This window comes from Capricornis sumatraensis, chromosome 12 (assembly GCF_032405125.1).
Source record: "Capricornis sumatraensis isolate serow.1 chromosome 12, serow.2, whole genome shotgun sequence".
Classification (NCBI taxonomy): Eukaryota; Metazoa; Chordata; class Mammalia; order Artiodactyla; family Bovidae; genus Capricornis; species Capricornis sumatraensis.
Window position 1 is genome coordinate 24027959 of NC_091080.1, and position 23426 is coordinate 24051384.

The window sequence follows — 23426 nt, forward strand, 5'->3', positions numbered from 1 at the left end:
ATTGCTTTGAACTCATTAAATCCTAAAAGTGAATATTTTAAAATCGTATCTTAAATAATTAATAATTTATTTCTGCTTCTAAAAATTTGACTCAATGGAGCCACAAGAAGGAACACTTTTACTCTAGAAGCAACAAATTAAGTATTGATTTGTTGCTGTGGACATGCATGAGAAAAAATACATGCTAGTCTACATTTGCTAACATTCATTTTTCAAGAGCTGGTATGTTTGTCATACATGATGCTATAACTTGCATTTAGCTATAAAATAGTAAGAATGTATAGACAGAAAAGTGAACAAAAGATTGTATACACTGCAAAGCTTTAAAATACATTTATCCAACAGCAAAGAAAAAATGATTGTTACCTTCTGGATAAAAGAGAAAACTAAGTAAATATCGAAAGCCTTGACTACATAACAACATTATAATAAATGTCAATATTTATGGACTTCTTTGAAGCCAAGGTAAAAAAGCAGGTTGTCTGAAATAGACAACCATTTAAAATACCTTAAAAATTCAAATCATTGAAAATTCAAGTGCTTCTTATCTTCTAAATGTTTGCTTCATATAATAGTGAAGGCAACATGTTTATAAATAGGCATTGATGAGTTCAGGACATCTTATACACTCAAAATATTCATACAGAGTCTTTCACTATTCTGTGAGCCTTCCTACTATCTCTCTATTGCTATCAATCATAGTGTCGGAAGGAACTTTAACAAACAGATGACTGGTTCAAAAAAGGAGAAAATGTATCTGTCCTTAAGACAACCCCTTGATAGTGGATGCTGTTGTTAAGACCACAAGATTTTCTCAACTTTCTATCCCATAATTTTTGTGGCATAGTCCAGGCTCTGCAACACCCTATAGCCATGCTAATCTTTCATTCCAATACGTTTTCTCAGTTCAGCAGCGGTTTTTTCCAGCTGTTGGATGTTCCATTGCCATTGTCTTCTATTTGAGTGAAGCTTATTTACCTGACAGTGCAAACGCTTAAGAATTGCACCGTATCTTTTATGTTGTACCTATTAAAAGAAGAGCACATATCAACAGGGTTTGAGAAAGAAAAATAGTAAACAGCCATAAAGGATATTTTGACTACTCTAAATAGGAAAGCACTCAATTAAAAATTACTTAATAAATAATAATGATAATAAAAAATAAACAGTAATTATAACTATTTATTCAATGCTTACTGCATGTTAGATACTGTGATGAGAGCTTTTTACATATGATTAAACCCTCATAACTCCTTATGATATAAAGATTATTATTCTCATTTTTGTATAAACTGAAGATCAAAGAGTTTAAGTCACACACTCAAGGTTTCACAGCTGGTAAATGGTGGTGTTTGGGGTTTGAACCCAAGGCAAGCATTTGTGATGAAGGGCCTTCTACTTATCAAAGTAGTTTTCAGTTAAGAGAAATGGTTTTTTTTCCTGTATCAAGTGGTTCACTGAAATATAGACCCAACTGATCAAAAAGATCTAGGAAATAATGTAGGCCATTTTCCTGCCAGTAGGTCAGTATTTATGCATGACACAGTACATATACCACATTTTGTTTATCTGTTCATCCATCTAAGGACATTTGGGTTGTTCCTATTTCTGGCTATTGTGACTAACGCTGCAATGAATGTGGGCGTATGAATATTCCTTTGAGAGACTGTTTTCAATTATGGGGGGCATATACCCTGAAATAGAACTGTTGGATCATTTAATAATTCTGTTTTGAGGAATTGCCATGCTGTTTTCTACTCTGGTTGTACAAGTTTACGTTCTCACCAGCATGGAGGAGGGTTCCAATTCTGCACATACTGAAAGCACTTTATATTATCTGCCTTTCTGGTCAAAATCGAAGCCATCTTAGTGGGTATGACGTGGTACTTCCTTTGAGTGTGACAGTGGTGTTGTGGTAAAATGTCCTTTTTAAATGAACTGATAGAATAATATTAATAGAATAACGGGACTGCGAAAGTTACCCCTTCATTCTCATATCTGTTTAAGAGAGAGCTCTAGTCAATCAGGAAGGTGATTCTAGGTCAATACAAAAAAGAATCAGTTTGTCAAAACACCAGGCCACATTTATCAAAGTAACCAATTTGCCAAAAAAGCTTATAGCTTAAGATGGCTGTAGGGAGACAAGACTCTGGGTTTCTGGGACCTTAAGACTCTTCCCCAGGCTGTCTCCCCTTCCCCCTCTGTAACTCAGCTTTCCTTTCTACTGGGGGCCCTCTTCCTGGGACCCTCAGGGGAGCGCCTCTGTCTCTCAGAGTTCCTCCCTTAGTGAGCTCAGAGCTTCTTTACCTTTATCATGCCATGGCTCATTTTGATAGTATAGCAAGGACCACGGACTCCTTAGAATGTTTTTAAATGTATAAAATACAATACACGGGATTACAAAAGAAATAAATTATATGGAAACACAGTTCTGCAGAGCATCAGGGGAACTAGGACAGAGACACTCTAGGTATTCCAAAATACTGACATAAAAACTCATCAACTAAGACTTCACATAAATAACTAAAATCTTTACATCTTTTTAAATTTTCAGTTTTTTTAATTCTGGAAATTCAGATAGTTCATTCAAACTGGTGAACTAGGCCTCCTGATATGTTGGCAAAACAGAAACTGACTTTAAAAGAATTATAAATAAATTAGTAAACAGAAACATTATCATATTAGGTAATGAAACTATATTCAAAAGAAGATTTCAATATATCAAATATATTCAAAGGGATATATATCAAGTTGGGCTTCCCAGGTGGTGCTAGCAGTAAAGAATCCACCTGCCAATGCAGGAGACTTAAGGGATGCGGGTTTGATCCCTGGGTTGGGAAGATCTCCTGGAGTAGGAAATGGCACCTCACTTCAATATTCTTGCCTGGAAAATTCCATGGGCAGAGGAGCATGGAGGGTTATAATATAAACTAAAGAAAGAATAATCCATCAGAAGGGATTATGTGAAGAACACAGCATAAGAATGGGCAAGTGAAGATAGTTCCCACTCAGTGACTCTCTGATAAGAATAACACTGTTATGGAGATTGGCTCCTTGAGTGTCCAGAGCCAGAGGTCAAGAGCACTCAAACTCAAGTGATGGACTTGATGTCCATGCTCAGTAACCAGCTTCGTGATATCTGGCTTCCAGTGTCGTTTCCTTACAAGGAGAAGAAACACTAATGACTGATACAAGTTTTCTGATTTCCTTGAGAGTTTTGTGCATTCTTATAAATTAATAAACTGGCATTTGAGTTTTTATGTACTCTGATTCCTGAGATAAACTTTGCCTGGTCATGAGGTATTAACTTTTTTATATATACCAGCTATAGTCAATGTGAAAATATTCTGCATCTATGTTCATGAGGAACACTGGTCTGTAATTACTTTTCTGATAATGTTCTTGTTCATTTTGTGTGTCAGGGTTAGGTTGGCCTCCCAAAATACGCTTGGAAAAGTTCCTGCCTCAATTTTCTGAAAGAATTTGCATAATCTAGATATTAGTTCTTCCTTAAATATGTGATAGAATTTACCAGTGAGGTTATGTCAATCTGAAGCTTTCCTTATGGGAAGGGTTTTAATTATGAGCTCAATTTCATTGATTTCTAATTCATACCATTTATATAGCCTAATTTGAAATGGATCATAGAGCTAAACATAAAAGTAACTTCCTGTGTTGATGATGATATGTGTATTTTTCAAGGAATTTGCCCATCTCATCTAAGTTGTCAAATTTATTGACATGAAGTTGTTTAAAAGAGGCTTTTATCACCCTTTTAAGTCTATAGGACCTAAAGTAGTATCCCCACTATCCTCCTTTTTCTGATCAGTATTGTTACAGTTTATCAATTTTATCAGTCTTATCAGCTTTTGGCTTTGTCAATTTTTCTGTTTTTCCATTTTCTATTTCTTTCATTTCTACTATTTATTATGTCATTTCTCCCTATTTGCTATTGGCTTATTTTTCTAGTCCTCTATGATAGAAGCTTAGATAATTGTTTCTAAACCTTTTTCCTTTTTAATATACACATTTAAAGCTGTAAGTTTTTCTCTAAATACTGCTTTAATTGTACCTCACAATATTTATATGCTGTTTTCATTATCATTCAATTTCAAATATTTTCTAATAATTCTTGTGATTTCTTCTTTGACTCACGGATTATTTATAATTGTGATGCTTAATTTCAAAATGTTGACGAACTTTCTAGTTTTGCTACTGTTACTGACTTCTAACTGAATTCTGCTGTGATTAAAGAATATAAAATTCTTTGAAATTTATCATCCAGTATACTGTCTGTCTTGGTGAAAGTTTCATGTACATTTGAAAACAAAGTATAATCAACAGTTGCTAGGTAGAGTATTTTATAAGTGGTAATTAAGTTTAGTTGGTAGATTAGTTGTTCAAATTTTCTATATGCTTGTTTATTGATTTTCTATATTGTTCTATCAATTACTCAAAAAGGTTAAGCTCTCTAGTATGACTGTAGATTTGTGTCTTTTTCTTTTAATTTTGTCCATTTCTAATTCTGTATTTTGAAGCACTGTGATTAGGTAAGTTTACATTCATTATTATTATTCATTTCTGACAAACTGTCTGGCTCCCTTCAACTTTGGGGGTAGTCCATATCTTAGAATCTACTTGATACTAATACAGTTATGACCAGCTTTCTTAAGATTGATGTCTTCATAGTTTATCTTTTTCCATCTTTCAAATCATGTGTCTATATTCAAAATGTATCTCTTGTGAAAAAGTTATGTTACCAAACTGTTTTTTCAATCCAATCTGATGATTTTCCCCTTTTAATTGGATTGTTTAGTCCATTTACATTTGATGTAACTAATGGTATGCTTGGATTTAAGTCTACCATTTCAATATCTGTGTTCTATTAGTCTCTTTTGCCTTTTTTATTTCTTGCTTATTTTCTGTCTTCAGAGTGGATCACAGGCTTAAGTATAGAATGCAAAACCATAGAACTCCTAGGAGATAACAAAGGAGAAATCTAGATGACTTTGGGTTTGGTGATGTCATACATACATACAACACTGAAGGCACAATTCATTAAAGAAATAATTGATAAGCTGGACCTCGTTAAGTCTTCTGCTCTATAAAAGATACTGTCAAGAGAATAAAACAAGACACAGACTGGGAGAAAATATTTCCAAAAGACGCATCTGATAACTGCTATTCAAAATACACAACAAATTCTTAAAACACAACAATGAGAAAAAATAACCAAATTAAAAAATAGGCCAGAAACCTGAACAAACGCCATATCAAAGAAGACAAACATATGGTAAATAAGTATATGAAAATATGCCCAACATGAAATGTCATCAGGGAAATAATCAAAACAACAAGATATCACTACACATCTATTAGAAAGGCCAAAATCTGAAACACCGACAACACCAAATGCTAGTGAGGATGTGGAGCAATGGGAACTCTCTCCTTCATTGCTAGTGGGAATGCAAAATGGTCCAGCCACTTTGGGAGACAATTTGGCAATTTCTTACAAAACTAACCATATTCTACCACATGATCCAGCAATCATAATCTTTGGCATTTACCCAAAGTGCTTCCCTGGTGGCTCAGTGGTAAAGAATCTGCCTGCAATGTAGGAGACTGCCTGCAATACAGGAGACCAGTTTAATCCCTGGGTCAGGAAGTTCCTCTGGAGAAGGAAATCGCAACCCACTCCAGTATTCTTGCCTGGAAAATCCCATGGACAGATGAGCCTAGCAGTATAGTCCATAGGGTCACAAAGAGCCAGATAGGACTGATCAACTAAACCAATTCAATTCAAGCGAGTTGAAAACTGATGTTTACACAAAAACAGATGCTTATAGCAGCTTTATTCATAATTTCTCAAACTTGGAAGCAACCAAGATGCCCTTCAGTAGGTGAAAAATAAACTGTTGTATATCCAGACAGGCTAGTTCCAAATTCGGAAAGGAGTATGTCAAGGTTGTATATTGTTACCCTGCTTATTTAACTTATATGCAGAGTACATCATGAGAAATGTCAGGCATTTAGCAATAAAAAGATACATAAATAAAAGAAAAAATGAGCTATCAAGCCATGAAATGACACAAGGAACCTTAAATGCAATTACTAAGTGAAAGAAGCCAATCTGAAAAGGCCACAAAGTATATGATTCTAACTATATGACAGTCTGGAAAAGGTAAAACCATGGAGACAGTAGAACCATTTTTAGAAAAGATTGGGCTTTCCTGGTGGCTCAGATGTAAAGAATCTGCCTGCAGTGCAGGAGACCCGGGTTCAGTCCCTGGGTGGGGAAGATTCCCTGGAGAAGGGACTGGCAGCCCACTCCAGTATTCTTGCCTGGGAAATCCCATGTACAGAGAAGCCTGGCGGGCTACAGTCCATGGGGTCACAAAGAGTTGGACACAACTGAGAGACTTTCAGGGCTTCCCTGGTTGCTCAGAAGATAAAAAGATTGGGGTAGAGTCCAAAAGACATAGACTCATATTCTATACTGTCTCTTATCACTAGCTATATAAAATTACACGTTATCTAAATTTTCTGAAATTCTATAAAATATGTTACTATGAGAATTTAAATGGGATAGCTTTTAAAAAGTGCTTGAAAAATACCAGGCAATCAATAAACAACAACAGATTTAATAATACTGACTATTTCTCCCTGTATTTTTGTTACCATGTTATCTCGCTATCTGAATCATTCTTACCTTGCCTTTAGTTTACCTTTCTATCTTTGTTTCTTTGGGTTTTTCACCTAGGACAGCCGTTCTAGTTGTATAGTCATTTCTGTGGCTGACCTCAATAAGTGAATGGATTAGTTAGTTGTGTAAGTTGTATGGTATACTGTAACAAGTTAAATGTGTTTTGTTCCTGCTTCCTACTAGCTCCGGAAGCACACTTAAATCTTTCCTGTACTTTAAATTTGGAGCTCAAATTGAACAAAATTTAGGCAAGAGTAACTAGCAATGAATCTTAAGGTGCTTTACATAATACCTATTATTACAAAATGTTACTTGCAGCACTCATCATTTGCTAAAAACTTCTTAAATGCTCTAGTTTCTCCTTCCTGAAAATGCTTAGATTTGGCAAATAACATGTTTTTAAACCTTGAACTAAAAATTACTGATCGTTGCCTAATGCTTTGTATTTGAAGCTTTGAGTTTGTATGCTTTGTATTTTGCTTCCCAATTTTTTCATCAGTGACTCATAACTTTTTCCTCTCTCTTATCTTTAGTTCCTTTCTTCAACAATGTATTTAAAGACTTACAGTAGACAGGGGCAAAAAGGCATTTGCGGGTAAGTATTTGAAATACTTCTTTCACTCAGACATGGCCTAAAACAACCAAACATATTTACTAAAAAAAACCGTAAAATCCAAAAACCATTTTCATTTTTTCTCAATCAAAAATGTGAACAGTAGCATTAATATGAAGATTAAACATGCAAAGCACAAAATGTTTGAAAGAGTTAAACATTAGAACGAAAGAATGCTATAACCTAGGTAAAAGATGACCAAGAACTGCACCAAGGCCACAGCTGAATACATCCAGAAGGGGAAGAAAAAAAAAAAAGACTCGAAAAAGAAATAAGTAATAAATATCTGTTTAAATTTATCCTCTCAAAAAACTGGTTGTTTTGAGAAAGAGGTTACTTATATCAATGATGAATTCTCATCAAGCAATAAGAGAAATTGTTGGGGAAAAAAAATGCAGTGTTCTCAAGGCAATGCTGTGGCATTTGTCCTTCAGTGCTATAGTTTATTATAGATAATCTCTAATTTCTTAGATTTTCATTTTTTCATTTCATTTTTCAACCATAATATAGTAATAGAATTAAGGACTATTTTTAATACATTAGAGTTAATAAAACTAAGATTAAAAAGTTTGGACTCTGAGGGAGAAGGAGAGGGTGGGATGATTTGGGAGAATGGCATTGAAACATGTATACTATCATGTAAGAAATGAATCACCAGTCTAGGTTCGATACAGGATACAGGATGCTTGGGGCTGGTGCACGGGGATGATCCAGAGGGATGATATGGGGTGGGAGGTGGGAGGGGGGTTCAGGATTGGGAACTCATGTACACCCGTGGCCGATTCATGGCAATGTATGGCAAAACCAATACAGTATTGTAAAGTAAAATAAAGTAAAAATAAAAATTTAAAAAAAGTATAAAAGAATCTTTAGTAACTCTATTATGAAAGCTTAAAAAGAGTTTATTGAATTTCACCTTAATAAGTATAATGATGAAAACATTAAAAACTGAATATTAAGCTCAGTGACATGCCATCTAAATCTAACATTAGCAGTCACTTACATCACCCTTTACCACTAAATATACCCATGTACACTTCTGCTTCTGTCAAAATAAAGTATAAGTATTTCATATAACTACTCCTCATGCCAAGTAGAACTGAAACCCTGGACATTGGATATAATATTAACTAACATAAGAAGTTCTGAAAGGTGGAGAGAAGAAGGCAAACTGACTGGAGGCCTTAGAATTCAAGGAACGACTTGGTAATAGCTCCCTGGGTTTTCATTTGGCCTCATACATCACAGATAAGAGGAAGGAAGAAAGCAAGCTTGAAATGCCAACAGATGCAGACAACAACAAAACAAAACAAAACAAAACAAATCCAGGAAAAGCCTGCTCTCTAATCAAAGGCCCAGGAAAGGGCAGCCTAAGACTGAAAATTTGAGGTAGTAGCCACTCTACTGAAGTCAAACACCACGGAAAAAACAATGGCTCCACCACCACCCACACCAGCAAACACTGAGTGGAAAGCCTAAACTTTCACCATTGCTGGGCTACAACAGGGCCCCAGTCCTGCTGCTGGGCTGGTGTCAGAGAAGGCTGAGTGGGGAGACAGGACTCTTCATTCTCTCTGGAAAGTAACAACCACATCCCCTGGTGTGAGGGGAGCCACTCTGGGGAGGCTAGACTTCTGCTCCATCTAGTGGCTAACAAGGCACTCTCCCCCTTCCCACTGGGAGAGTGTCAGAGGAGGCCTAGCGGAGAGTCGAGGTTTTTTTATCATCACTCAGTAGTAGCGAGGTCGCATCTATGTGGGAGCAGTAATGAGGTGCTCCTGCCCCACCCAGCCAGGGGCTTATCAGTAGAAGCCGAGTGGGCAGCCAGGACTCCCACTTCTGACCAGCAATAACAGGAAGTCATTATTCCCTCCACGAGTGTCCATGGAGTCTCTGAACTTCTACTACTATGTGGAAGTAACAATGATACAGAACCTTACAACATAATACCCAACATGTCCAGATTTCAACAGAAAATCACTCACCAAAGCAAGAACCAGGAAGCTCTCAAACTAAATAAGAAATAACAATCAACATGTGCCAACACCAAGAAAATGCAGAGATTAGAATTATCTGGCAGGCATTTTAAAGCCATCATCATAAAAATGTTTCAATGAGTAATTAAGGAATGTGCCTGAAACAAATAAAAATATTGAAAGTCTCAGAAAAGGAGTAAAAGATACAAAAAAAACAAATGGAAAAGACACAATAACTGAAATAAAAAACTTAGTGGGGTGGTTCAATAACAGAATGGAGGGGATAAAGGACAGAATCAGTGGATGTAAGATAGAACACTAAGGAGTATGCAATATGACCAACAGAGACAAAAGACTGAAAAAAGGAAATGAAGAGAGCCTCAGGGACCCGTGGGACTCTATCAAAAAAACGACCTATAATTTCTGCCATGAGAGTTCTGGAAGAGTAGGAGAAAAAAGGCAGACCTGCAAAAGTTTCAAATAAATTAGAACTGAAAATTTCCAAAATTTAGCAAAAGACATAAGCCTACAGAACTGAGGCGTTAAGAATTTTCAAAATCAGATAAATCCAAAGAAATTAATTCCAGAAAAAACCCACTCCAGTACTCCTGCCTGGAAAATCCCATGGACGGAGAAGCCTGGTAGGCTACAGTCCATGGGGTCACTGAGAGTCAGACACAGACTGAGCGACTTCACTCAAAGACAGCAAAGCTTGAAAGCGGCAAGAAACAAATGTCTGAGAGGAAAACAATTCAATTCAAATGACAGTGAATTTCCCATTAGAAATTACGGAGACCAGAAAGAAGTGGCACAGCATTTTTCAACTGAAAAGAACAGTTAACCCAGAAATCTATATCCAGCAAAAACATCTTTCAGAGATGAAAGGGGGAACGAAGACATTTTCAGATGAAAAAAAAAAAAAAATCCCAAGACTGCCACCAGCTGACCTCTCCTAAAAGAACGAATTTAGAAGCTTGAAAGATAAAGAAAGCAATAAAGGAGCAAATCTTAGGACATCAGGTAGGAAGAAAGAATATGGTGGAGCAAAAATACAGACAAATACAATAGACAGATGAAAAGGGCATAGCTAAAGGGTATCAGGTTTCTTTTGAGGTGACGAAAATTTTTAAAATCGACTATGGTAATGGTTACATGGGCTTCCTTGGTGGCTCAGTAGTAAAGAGTCCGCCTGCAGTGCAGGAGACGCATGAGACGTGGGTTCAATACCTGTATTTATATTAAAAACCATTTAATTATGCATTTTAAATGAGTGAATTATATGTTATGTGATTTATATCTCAATAAAGCTGTTTAAAAAATCAGAATCGTGGTAGCCTGAGAAAAAGGGACAAGAGATCTTTCTAGGCATGATGCAGAAGTTTTATATCTTGTTCAGTCATTGTATCACTGCTGCTGCTGCTGCTAAGTCGCTTCAGTCGTGTCTGACTCTGTGAGACCCCATAGACGGCAGCCCACCAGGCTTCCCTGTCCCTGGGATTCTCCAGGCAAGAATACTGGAGTGGGTTGCCATTTCCTTGGTATATATATAAATTGTCAAAATTAAACAAGCTGCTGCTGCTGCTGCTAAGTCACGTCAGTCATGTCCGACTCTGCGACCCCACAGACAGCAGCCCACCAGGCTCCCCCGTCCCTGGGATTCTCCAGGCAAGAACACTGGAGTGGGTTGCCATTTCCTTCTCCAGGGCATTAAAGCGAAAAGTGAAAGTGAAGTCGCTTAGTCCTGTCAGACTCTTAGCGACCCCATGGACTGCAGCCTACCAGGCTCCTCCGTCCATGGGAGTTTCCAGGCAAGAGTACTGGAGTGGGTTGCCAGTGCCTTCTCTGAAACAAACTAAAGCCTTACAAATAATGTACCTACTCTTATGACAGCTCTACTTTAATAAAAATTATTAAGAATCTCAAATTTCTTTCCAAAATGCTTTTACCAGTTTATTCTCATACCAATAATATTTTAGAATTCAGGTGGTCCACATCTTACAAATTTTAATATGGATAATTGACAGACCAAATTTGGGGCCTTATTTAGGGGTCTGATTTATCAATCCCTTACTGTTAATGAGGTTGGTCATCATTTCCATTGGGTTTTATCTTTTTTTATATACATTTATGTTTTAAAAGGTAAGACTTTTCAAACCATATTCCCAAGGTTCTATGGCTTGTTTGAAATTTTCTTATCACTTAGTCACTTATGTATGTTACAAATACACCCTCTCAAAACAAGTCTAGTCTTCTTTATTGTTATGCTGCATCTCAATAATCTAGAAATTTATGATATAGCCAAAAGTAGTATTTAATCATGCAGTTTGGATATATGTCTGTGTCTTTTAAAATAAATACTTCTGTAATGCAAATGCAAAGTAATTTTGTCCCTTACATTATCTTTAATCCTTGTGGAAGTCTGTGTATGTATGTGTTCAGAGGTAGGAATCTAATTTTACTGCAAAATTGTTGTAATTTTTCACATGACTAACATTTCATTTGTTCCATTTATGATGGATTATTTCTGGATTCCTTTTTTCTGCTTCATTAATCATTTTTTCTATTTCTATGCCACATATATAGGTTTATAATAAATCTTGATATTTAGAAGGGTAAAAATACCCATTTATTTACATTGCTAGTAAAATAGAAGATAAAATCATGGTGTTTCTTAAAGAGAATGTTTTGTAAAGGTGAGGGCTTTTGTCTTCAAATTCCTGTTGCTTTTTCATTGTGTCAAATTAGTCACAAGCAAGTTGAAAATATGTATCTTGTTATTTTCCAAAGTAATTTTAATGGGTGAAAATTATTTGCCCTTAACAACATACACTTTTCCCTTTTTGTTCTCCACTCATCTAAACAATGACTATAAGGTCTACCAGTGGCATCTCAAATTTAGTCTCACTTTTAATTTATCATTCAGTTTGTTTTCTAATTGGACTATTGAAAATTACAGATAGGATATCAGAGGTTTAAAATACCAACACTTCCATTGTCTTTACTTTGAAGAGTCTTTAATTTCTGTCTATGAGTGGTCCTTTTTGACTGGATAGCCTCTGCTGTCTATTCATATTAATTGGTTACAAAGCTGATGGAATGTGGAGAAGGAAGTGGCAACCCACTCCAGTATTCTTGCTGGGGGAATTCAATGGACAGGGGAGCCTGGTGGGCTACAGTCCATGGGGTTGCAAGAGTTGAACGTGACTTAGCGACTAAACCACCACCACCACCACCAGATGGAATGAGACCTGGAAAAACTCTAAAGTGAAAGTGAAAGTGTAGTCGCTCAGTCGTGTCCGACTCTTTGTGAGCCCGTGGACTGTAACCTACCAGGCTTCTCCGTCCATGGGATTCTCCAGGCAAGAATACTGGAGTGGGTTGCCATTTCCTTCTCCCGGGGATCTTCCCGACCCAGGGATTGAACCCAGGTCTCCCGCCTTGCAGGCAAAGGCTTTAACCTCTGGGCCACCAGGGAAGAACTCTAAGTCAGACTGAAATAAGACTGAGTACTTGCTTTTCTTGAATACATTCAATTATCTGAATATTTTGGGAGTTATCTATACTTATCTATTAATAGTTTGGATGTATCAACTGTTTTTCGTAGTTCTTTTTGGTTCTCTAGCTAGTAAACTACACAAATTATGACTACAGTATTAATAAAAGTTTAAAAAATGATCCCATAAAACATTGAAATGCAGATATTTAAGACTTACCTCTATTTCTTTTCTTAATTTTTCATGTGTCTTTATTTCTTCCTGAAGAAAACAAGTTTGTTCACTGATGGATTCTTCTACAGTTGTAATTTCATCCTTCAGTTTTGTAATATCTTCCTGTATGTTTATAAAATTTAAAATATACATGTCAAACAATGAATCGCCAATATAAATCCAAGATTTCAGTGTTTCTATAATTTAAGAAGATTAACCGTCACATTTAATTTTGATTAATACGATTACAATGTTACTTCTATAGGTATAAGGAACGAGAAAGCATTATTCAAACAAGCAAACCTTAGATTTGAAGATACAGAAGTAAAAACCAAATGAAAATAAGACACAAAGGAAAGCGGAAGTCATAGCAGCAACTGTTTGGCAATGGTGTATAGGATATTTTTTTAATTCTTAGGGAGAAATAATAGATATTTTAAGTTTTTGTCTCCCAAAGTCTTCAAAGAATATTAAGAAAAAGATGCTTAGGGTGCAATTATTAATTCACATTGTTTGTGTAACAGCATTAAGAACACTAAATAGATTTTAATTGGTCTGGATCCATTAGACTGGAAGCTAGTTAACATTTTTGTGAGTCATACTTTCTGTAACAAATGGATTAATTGTTCATCTGATTTTGTTGGACCATATATTTTTATTAATCCACAAGGGATTTGGGGATGTTTCCTTTACGCATTTGTACTTTTGACATAGTTGTTACATAACTCATGCACTTATACAAGTTTTTAAAAGCTGTGAATCCAGTTAGAGCACTCATGGGTATTCTACCAAGTTAATGATAATTTATCGCTGAGTAAGTGTACTCACAAAAAAAGGAATACTAGAAAATGTTTTAATAAGTGATATTTCAAACCTGTGCTTGTCTCATCAGGTTTCCTTCTGGATTCTGGAGATCCAGCTTAAGTTCCTCTTTCATTGTCTTTAGTTTTTTTACGAGGTCTCGTTTCTCATTGAGTTCAGTCATAAATGACCATTTGTTCTCTACCTCTCTCAAACTATCTTTATGTGCTTTTATCCTGGCATAGTATTCATTATATTTTATCATTTGTTCCTCAAAATTTTCTTGGGCAGTTTCTATGTCAGATTTAAGCTTCACATTTTCTGCGTGTAAGGATTTGATTTGATTTTCCAGGTCTCCACACTGAAGTCTGGTATTCTGTATGGCAGCATCTTGCTGATAAATTTGCCTTTCTGTTTCTTTAGTTTCTGCAGAGACAGATGCTATTTGTGTTTCAAGCTCATGAAGTTCATTCTGTAAGATATTTCAACATTATTGTTATTAATTCATGATATTCAACATGAAAGAAAAGCCATTGTTTTGATCCACAGTGTGTGTAGAAAAATCACTTAACATAAAAAATATTTTTTATCAAATATAGAAAAATTGATGCATAACAGGAGACATGTAATAAAGTAATGAAATTATCTTATAATCAGAGGGAGCCCAGGGTTACATATTTCTTATTTTTTAATGTTCATCTAATTCTCAGTATTAAAATTTTATCATTTGTCTCAACATTTTATATATAAAAAATACTTTACAATAATTTTAACAATATATTTGTGGGCATCAGAAGTACAAACTAAAGAAAAATTTATGATAAAAACAATAAAACTCTGAGTTAAAAGAACAAAAGATCTAAGTTCTAGTGCCCTTAACTGCTGTTTACTGGGGAGCTTATACATGCTGTGCTGAGTTGCTCAGTCACGTCAGACTCTTTGTGACCCCATGGACTGTAGCCCACCAGGCTCCTCTGTCCACGAAGATTCTCCAGGCAAGAATACTGGAGTGCGTTGCTATGCCCTCCTCCCCGGGATCTTCCCAACCCAGGGATCAAACCCAGGTCTCCTGCATTTCAGGCAGGTTCTTTACTGTCTGAGCCACCAGGGAAGCCCATGATCAAATAGCAAACGTAATTATCCTATTCAAGCCTCACTTTCTTCACTTGTAAGATAAGTATGAAGGTATATTTATCTTTGCCTCCCAAGTGGTGCAGTGGTAAAGAATCTGCATGCCAATGTAGGAGGTTCAGGAAACATGGGTTCGATTCCTGGGTCAGGAAGATCTCCTGGAGAGGGAAATGGCAATCCACTTCCACAATCTTGTCTGGACAATCCCATGGACAGAGGAGCCTGGTGGGCTACAGTCCACAGGGTTGCAAAGAGTCAGACATGACAGAGCACACATAACTCTTACCTCTTTGGGACATTTGGCATTTCTAACCAGCATCTGCTTTTTAAACCTACCCAACACGCATCTCTGCTTCTCAGATACCTCTGAGCATTCCTTCTCTGGCTCATTGGTTTCTTCAAATACAGGTTTCCCTCGGGGGGCAGTCATCATAATTTTCTTCTCTCATTCTATCTATGCTCCTTGGATAATCTTACACATACTTAGATCTTGAGATACATATATACTGATGATTCACAGAATGTAAGTGGCTATTAAGTCCTATGCCCAGCTACCACTGGGCATCTCAAATTCATTGTCCAAAAATCAGACGACACCTCCCCTCCTGTGGCCCATCCTATTCTCCCTTGTATCAGTTGCCAATTGTCAGAACCACAAAAACGCTGTAACACACTAGTGTGTATTGCTACCCACTAGGTGGTTCTGTTAACTTCAGGTGGATTTGTTCAAATGTCTGGAGATTGGCGGTCTGTAAAATGGTTTAGGTTGGCTCCAATTGGGCTGACCTGGGTGTCTTGGCTTTGCTTCACGTGTATCTTATCCTCCAGTGGGCCAGGTCAGGCATGTCCTTCTCATGATTACAGTAGATGGAAAGAATGGAAGCCCAATTACGTAAAAACTTTTTCAAACTTCTGTTAGAATAACATCTGCTAACATACCATCTGGTCACATGATCAAACTTCTCAGTGGAGGGGTAGAAAGCATGTCCATCCACTATGGGAGGTGATTATAATGATAAATGGTAAAGGGTAAAATATACACAAGGATGAATATTTGGGACCAAAAATGCAAATTACCACACCTCTATATTCCCAAACTTAGTTAATGGTATTTATTTGGGAGCCATATTTAATTTCTCACTTCTGTTTATATTTAGTGTTAGTTGCTCAGTTGTGTTCAACTCTTTGTGACTCTGTGAACTGTAGCCCACTAGGCTCCTCTGTCCATGGAATTCTCCAGGCCACAATACTGGAGTGGGTAGCTGTTCCCTTCTCCAGGGGATCTTCCTGACCCAGGCATCAAACCTGAGTCTCCTGCATTGCAGGCAGATTCTTCACTGTCTAAGCCATCACGGAAGCCCTCTTTATATTTAACTATTCATCAAATTCTGTAGATTTTCCCATCACTATTACTATAGGCTTTTATTCTTTTTCTTCTGTCTAGTATGGTCATCCTCTTTAAATTAATGTATAATTATGGGAGGGGAGCACTTCACTAAGAAGGCAGACTCAGCCTATCCTTTTCTTGACAGAGACAGGAGAGGGAAGTACACTGAAAGATACAACATGCTGATGAACTTCAATCTTTATCTCCAGTTTTGATATTTAAAATGCCCATCTGACATTCTATTTGGATATCTAACAGCCATCTCAATATACATATTCAGAAAAGAGCTTTCAATTTTCAAGCCCAATATGCTCCTCTTTCAGCCTTTCTGATTTCAATAAACTTTCCACCTTGGATACTAAAATCCTAGAAGCCATTCTTGATTCTTCCCTTAATCTTATCCTCACAACCTATTTAACAGCAAACCTTGAAGCCTGGGCCTCTAAAATAAAATCCCAACTCACTTGTGACCAGTCTTTGTAGCATGGCCCAGCTCTTAACTGGTCTCCCTGTTTCCATGCTTCTTCCTCTCCCTCCCATAGGTCTTTTAGAATCAGTCTGTCAAGTTCTCTAAAAAAGCCTGCTGGAATTTTGAGTAGAACTGCTTTTAAACAATGGACAGACAAGAAAGACCTGACACGTTAACAATACTGAATCTTATGATTCATGAAAATGGTATATCTCTCTATTTTGGTCTTTAATTTCTCTCAACAGTGTGTTGCAGTTTTTAGTACACAGGTCTTATATCTTGTCTTAGTTTGCTATAGCACAGCCATAACAAAATATCATAGACTTAGTGGCTAAAACAACACAAATTTCTCTCTCACAGTTCTGTAGGCTGGACAGAGTGTTAGCATAGTCAGGTTCTGGTGAGAATTCTTCCTGGCTTGCAGAGGGCCAACTTCTCACTGTGTCATCACATAACAAAGAGCAAGCTCTCTGGTATCTTTTCTTCTAAGGGCACTAACCCTACCACCAGTATCCCACCCTCCTGACATCATCTAAGCCTAATTACCTGACAAAGACCTCATCTCCAACCACAGCCACATGGGTGTTTAAGGCTTCAGCATATGAATTTTTGGGGTGATACAAACATTCAGTCTATAATACTTTTATTAAATTTACCCCTATTTCATAATTTTGATGCCACTGTAAATAATAATGCTTTTTAAATTTCAATTTCTGATTGTTTCTTTTAAAATGTACAAATACAACTGGTTTTTATAATTAATCTTATCTTGCAACCTTTCTAAACTCCCTTCTTAGTCCAGAAAAAGTGAAAGTAATGTCCGACTCTTTGCGACCCCATGGACTATATAATCCATGGAATTCTCCAGGCCAGAATATTGGAGTGGGTAGCCTTTCCCTTCTCCAGGGGATCTTCCCAACTCAGGGATTGAACCCAGGTCTCCCACATTGCAGGTGGATTCATATTAGTCCTAACAGATTTTAAAATAATAGATTCCTTAGGATTTACTCAAAAAAATCATGCTGTATGTGAATAAAAACTTTTACTCCCTCCTTTCCAATCAGGATACCTTTTATTTCTTTTTCTGTGAAGGAGTGGCTTGAATTATCAGTACCACAGAATAAGCAGAAGTGATAAGAAGATATATGCTTGCCTTATCCCTGATCTTAGGAGAAAAATATTCAGTCTTCCACTATTACGTATGTTGCCTGTAGGATTTATGTAGATGCCCCGTTTGGTTGGTTAGAACTTTCTTCTATTCCTAATTTGCTGGTAGTTTTTATCTTAAATTGATGTTGGATTATAACAAGTATCTTTCATGCATCTAGAATTCTCTTTCTAAAACATAAGTTTAATCATTCACTCTTTTGAAGTCTATCAAAACCCTCTCATCAACTCTAAAATAAAATTTAAGCTTCTTTTCATGCTATACATCTCTTATTGCTTCTCAAAATACACTCTATGCTATTCCACTACCAAACTACTTATAGCTCTATGAATGTACCAATGCTATTTCAGGCCTCTGAATTTTCTCAGTTTTTTTTTTTGCCTAGAATATCACATCCTCATTTCCCTTTAACCCTCAAACCAAGCCCATACACCCAATCATTCTAGTGAACTCCAGCTATTCTTTAAAACTCAACTGATCACTCCTTTTTCAATGTTAAATCTGTGTTTATGTCTCTACTGTTGACATACTTCCCTGCATGTAATTATTTGTTTAGTTATTTGTCTCCCTCTTCAACAGATGGTGAGGACTTCTCTGGTGGCTCAGATGGTAAAACACTTGCAATGCAGGAGACCCAGGTTCCATCTCTGGGTCAGGAAGATCCCCTGGAGAAGGGAATGGCAATCGACTCCAGGATTCTTACCTGGAGAATTCCACGGACAGAGGAGCCTGGTGGGCTAAAGTTCATGGGGTCACAAAGAGTCCAATATGACTGACTAACACTTTCACTTTCATTTTCAACAGATGGTGAGTAGCTTAAGAGTGAGGACAATGTTCGGCAAAATGCTTAACAGAAATTAGGTTCTCAATATAAATGAAATAACATCTCTAAAACTCCTTGAAGATTGACAAGTTTTATGAAATGATTCTTTATAGAAATCTAAGACATTATTATTTTTATATTATATCCTACTGTCAACATGTATTTTTTCCTAAAGTGACTTAGTTCATTTCAGTCACTCAGTCATGTCTGACTCTTTGCAACCCCATGGACTGCAGCACACCAGGCCTCCCTGTCCATCACCAACTCCTGGAGCTTGCTCAAACTCATGTCCATTGAGTCAGTGATGCCATCCAACCATCTCATCCTCTGTCATCCCCTTCTCCTCCTGCCTTCAATCTTTCCCCACATCAGGGTCTTTTCCAATGAGTCAGTTCTTTGCATCAGGTGGCCAAATTGGAGTTTCAGCTTCAACATCAGTCCTTCCAATGAACACCCAGTACTGATCTCCTTTAGGATGGACTGGTTGGATTTCCTTGCAGTCCAAGACACTCTTAACAGTCTCCAACACCACAGTTCAAAAGCATCAATTCTTCCATGCTCAGCTTTCTTCACAGTCCAATTCTCACATCCATACATGACCACTGGAAAAACCATAGCCTTGACTGGACAGACCTTTGTCAGCAAAGCAATGACTCTGCTTTTGAATATACTGTCAAGATTGGTCATCACTTTTCTTCCAAGGAGCAAGTGTCTTTTAATTTCACGCAATGCAAATATTTACAAGAAATCTATACTAGCACATAGTGTAATTATTATCATATCTGTTGTTGCATTAATGCCTAAAACCATATTCAAAATCTGGCCCTACACTGCCCACCAGGGTCCCAGCAAGGATACCTTAAGTAATGTTTACAAGTATTCTTTCATTTAATTATCATGAAAACCTTACAGATAGGTCCTATTATTATTTCCATTTTACAAATGAGAAAACAGAAGCATGGAAAGATTATATCAAGGAGCTAGAAGTAACAAATCATCTCCTGGCAATTCAGATCTAGAGTATATTCTTTTCATATCAATGATACATTTAACTTTAAAAATCTTTAAAAAGTAAAAACACTTTCATTTTTCCTTCTTCAGCTTTATTAACAGAATAATTATGTCTATGCTGAATACAAAAACAGGTATGGTTTTCAGATTCCTGCGATGGAATTATGAACATATTTTGAAATTTAAGTGTTAGTTGCTCAGTCGTGTCTGACTCTCTGTGACCCCGTGGACTATAGCCTGCCAGGCTCCTCTGTCCATGGGATTCTCCAGGCAAGAATACTGAAGTGGGCTGCCATTTCCTTCTCCAGGAAAAATTTAAGGAACACAGAAATGTTCCTTATCTTCCTGAAATGTTCCTTATCTATCTGAAATGTTCACTGGCAACTAGTAATTTCTAAGCCACATCTTTAAAAATACTGGCTTAAAAACTTAACCTTCCTTCAATTCAGCATTTTAGGAAAAATTATCAAGCAAATTTAAAATAATTCTATGTGATCATTGTGTTTTCTATGCTTATCTGTAGTATGATGACATTGTTGAATCTCTGCAAAAATGTTCCTCAAAACTGGAATATTCATGTAGATTTTACTTAAGGATGTTACGTGTGCTTAGTCACTCAGTCATGTCCAACTCTTTGTGACCCCATGGATATAGCCCACCAGGCTCCTCTGTCTATGGGAATTTTCCAGTGAAGAATACTAGAATGGGTTGCCATGCCCTCCTCCAGGGGATCTTCCCAACCCAGGGATTGAACCCAGGCCTCCCACATTGCAGGTGGATTATTTACCATCTAAGACACCAGTGAACCCCTTACTTAAGGACACCAGAAATAATTTAGAAGGTATAAATATGAACATTAGAAATGTTATATTGCTTCCTCAGAAGTTATTCAGTTCAGTTCAGTTGCTCAGTCGTGTCCAACTCTTTGTGACCCTGTGAATTACAGCACGCCAGGCCTCCCTGTCCATCACCAACTCCCGGAGTTCACTCAGACTCACATTCATCGAGTCGGTGATGCCATCCAGCCATCTCATCCTCTGTCGTCCCCTTCTCCTCCTGCCCCCAATCCCTCCCAGCATCAGAGTCTTTTCCAATGAGTTAACTCTTCGCATGAGGTGGCCAAAGTACTGGAGTTTCAGCTTTAGCATCATTCCTTCCAAAGAACACCCAGGGCTGATCTCCTTCAGAATGGACTGGTTGGATCTCCTTGCAGTCCAAGGGACTCTCAAGAGTCTTCTCCAACACCACAGTTCAAAAGCGTCAATTCTTCAGTGCTCAGCTTTCTTCACAGTCCAACTCTCACATCCATACAAGACCACTGGAAAAACCATAGCCTTGACTAGACGGACCTTTGTTGGCAAAGTAATATCTCTGCTTTTCAACATGCTGTCTAGGTTGGTCATAACTTTTCTTCCAAGGAGTAAGCGTCTTTTAATTTCATGGCTGCAGTCACCATCTGCAGTGATTTTTGAGCCCCCCAAAATAAAGTCCTCTTACTAATATAGTTTTGAAGAACATAAAAACTCATTTACAAGACTTTGTGAAATAGGTTACCTGCAAATGGAACAGAATTTTTCTGTTTCTTTCTATTTCTGATGTTTGTGATTGTTGTTGCTTTGCAACTTGTTCTACAGCATCGGTTAATGAAGATGTGTCTTGTTTAGCCAGAGCTAGACAAAAAGAGTAAAGTACATAATAAAAATCTAAATGCAAACATTCTAAGAAACTAATGTTTCATCACCCCAAATCATGAAAATTGTGATGTTTTCTCATTAATAAATTAAATTTAGGGTTGATATTCTTCCCTTTCTGACTATAAACAAAACTAAAATCAAAGGCCATGATAATAGACAATTCAAAGTCACCTAATGCAATACTACACCTGTTCCTTTATGGAACATTATAAATATTTTGATTGTCCTAAAATTTTTTATCTAGACCATCTGCACATATACTATAATTATAGTGCTACCATAACAACTATTTCTCAATTACAGTTGATGAATTTTCATTATAGGCCTGCATTTTCAGGTTGTTATGCCTTTTCTAAACACTCTAGAAGCTACCTCCTGGCAGCTTTCCTCTATTCTAATTTGCTACTAATTTTAACCCAATTTTCCTATGACACTACTTTTTCTGTTACTGCTCATCTTTCAGCTCTATATTTATGAAAAGTGCTTCATTACCTTCTTTGGGAACTCCTTGACTCTTCCTTTTATTTTCTGACATTCTTGTGTCTCTTTCCACCTTTTCAGTTCACCTTTTCTCATACAAAATAATCAGTGCTGATAATCTTTCACTTTTCTTTTTTGTGTGTTGTGTATTGGTGATCCTGAAAGTAAATTAACTGTCAAATGTGTCACAGGGATGGCAATGGCATTCATCATCACTTCCAGGAAGTAAAATACAATGATTGAGTGAGAGACTGGGGAAGAAAGTAGAACTCTCTATGGATCTTGCTAGTCCTGCTTTTTAGCTAGTATGACCCTGAGAAGTTTCTTAATTCATTTGATCATCAATGTCCTCGTCTGTAAAACTTCATAGGGCTAGTGTAATAATGAATGTGGGCTTCCCCAGGTGGTGCTAGTGGTAAAGAATTCACCTGCCAATGCAGGAACCATAAGAGAGGAGTTTCCCAGAGACCTGGGAATGTAGGTTCCCAGAAGTGGGTCAGGAAGATCCCTTGGAGTAGTAAATGGCAACCCACTCCAGTATTCTTGTTTGGAAAATTTCCTGATGAGAGGAGCCTGGTGGACTACTGTGGTCCATGGGGCCACAATGAATTGGACATGACTGATCACACAATAATGAATGTATGTAACATACTCCACACAGTATCTGACATATATCTTAAGTAAATAATTATTATGGATCAGTAACTGGTACCTCCAGTACTATTGTGAAGTGTATTCTAAAACTACAACCAGAATCTGTGAAAAACAGTAATAAGATGGATTAGCAACTTCTGCCATGGGTACAGGATGCAGGGAATATGGCATTCCTGTCCAGTGCCAGCCAAGGTAAGCCTTACAGAGGTTTAAAATCACCAACCTCCTCTATACTTAGGAGAAACTGATGAGATATTTTTCTGTCTTGAAAGATGAAAAGAAAGAGTTCTTTCCTCTACTAGTGAATGAATGCAAGGAATGAATGCTGAGTTGGCAGAATTAAAGACATTACCAGTTTTTGGAAAAAGCATATCTGATTTTGCCTGTCCATCCCTGTACAGAAGAAATCACACAATTCTGCATGATTAATAAAAGGAATGTAATGTTTCTGCTTAACATTTGAACATATGGATTTTTCTTTTTAGATGGAATCTTTTTAAAAAAATCTTAGTTGATTTTTTTATAGAACTTGTGAATCTTTCCAAATCATACTAAAATCATGATAAACTTTGCCAGCCAGAAGAAGTAAAATATTATCATAACAGTAAGGCATGTATATAAGGAAGCTTCCACTAGGAAATGTACAAAATCACTAAATATCTTTCCTAAAGATTGGTTAAATATTGACACAGAGTACTTGTATACTAGTTACAAGTGTTTTTAAAAAACAAAATTTTAAAAGATTACAATCTGATAAAAACAAAAACAAAGTTAAATCGCTTCATAAGTCAGGAAACTCAAATCTATCC

At 36.8% G+C, this 23426-nt stretch overlaps 1 protein-coding gene across 1 annotated transcript; it reads right to left on the reverse strand.

Moving 5' to 3' along the window:
* Nucleotides 1-876: 876 nt before the first annotated feature.
* Nucleotides 877-22018, reverse strand: CCDC122 (coiled-coil domain containing 122). Its single transcript, XM_068984781.1, has 5 exons — nt 21976-22018; nt 21344-21459; nt 13874-14272; nt 13006-13122; nt 877-1026 (listed from the first exon to the last, which is right to left on the reverse strand). The coding sequence occupies exons 1-5, from the start codon at nt 22016-22018 to the stop codon at nt 877-879; spliced, it is 825 nt and encodes a 274-aa protein (XP_068840882.1).
* Between the last annotated feature and the right edge of the window lie 1408 nt (nt 22019-23426).

Excerpts from the sequence above, each read along its gene's own strand:
- CCDC122 (XM_068984781.1), bottom strand. The coding sequence starts at position 22,018 with ATGTCAGAAAATAAAAGGAAGAGTCAAGGAGTTCCCAAAGAAG. Across the intron at positions 14,273-21,343 it reads AAATTCTGTTCCATTTGCAG|AATGAACTTCATGAGCTTGA; the intron begins GTAACCTATTTC and ends AATATCTTACAG. Across the intron at positions 1,027-13,005 it reads AATTAAGAAAAGAAATAGAG|GTACAACATAAAAGATACGG; the intron begins GTAAGTCTTAAA and ends TTCTTTTAATAG.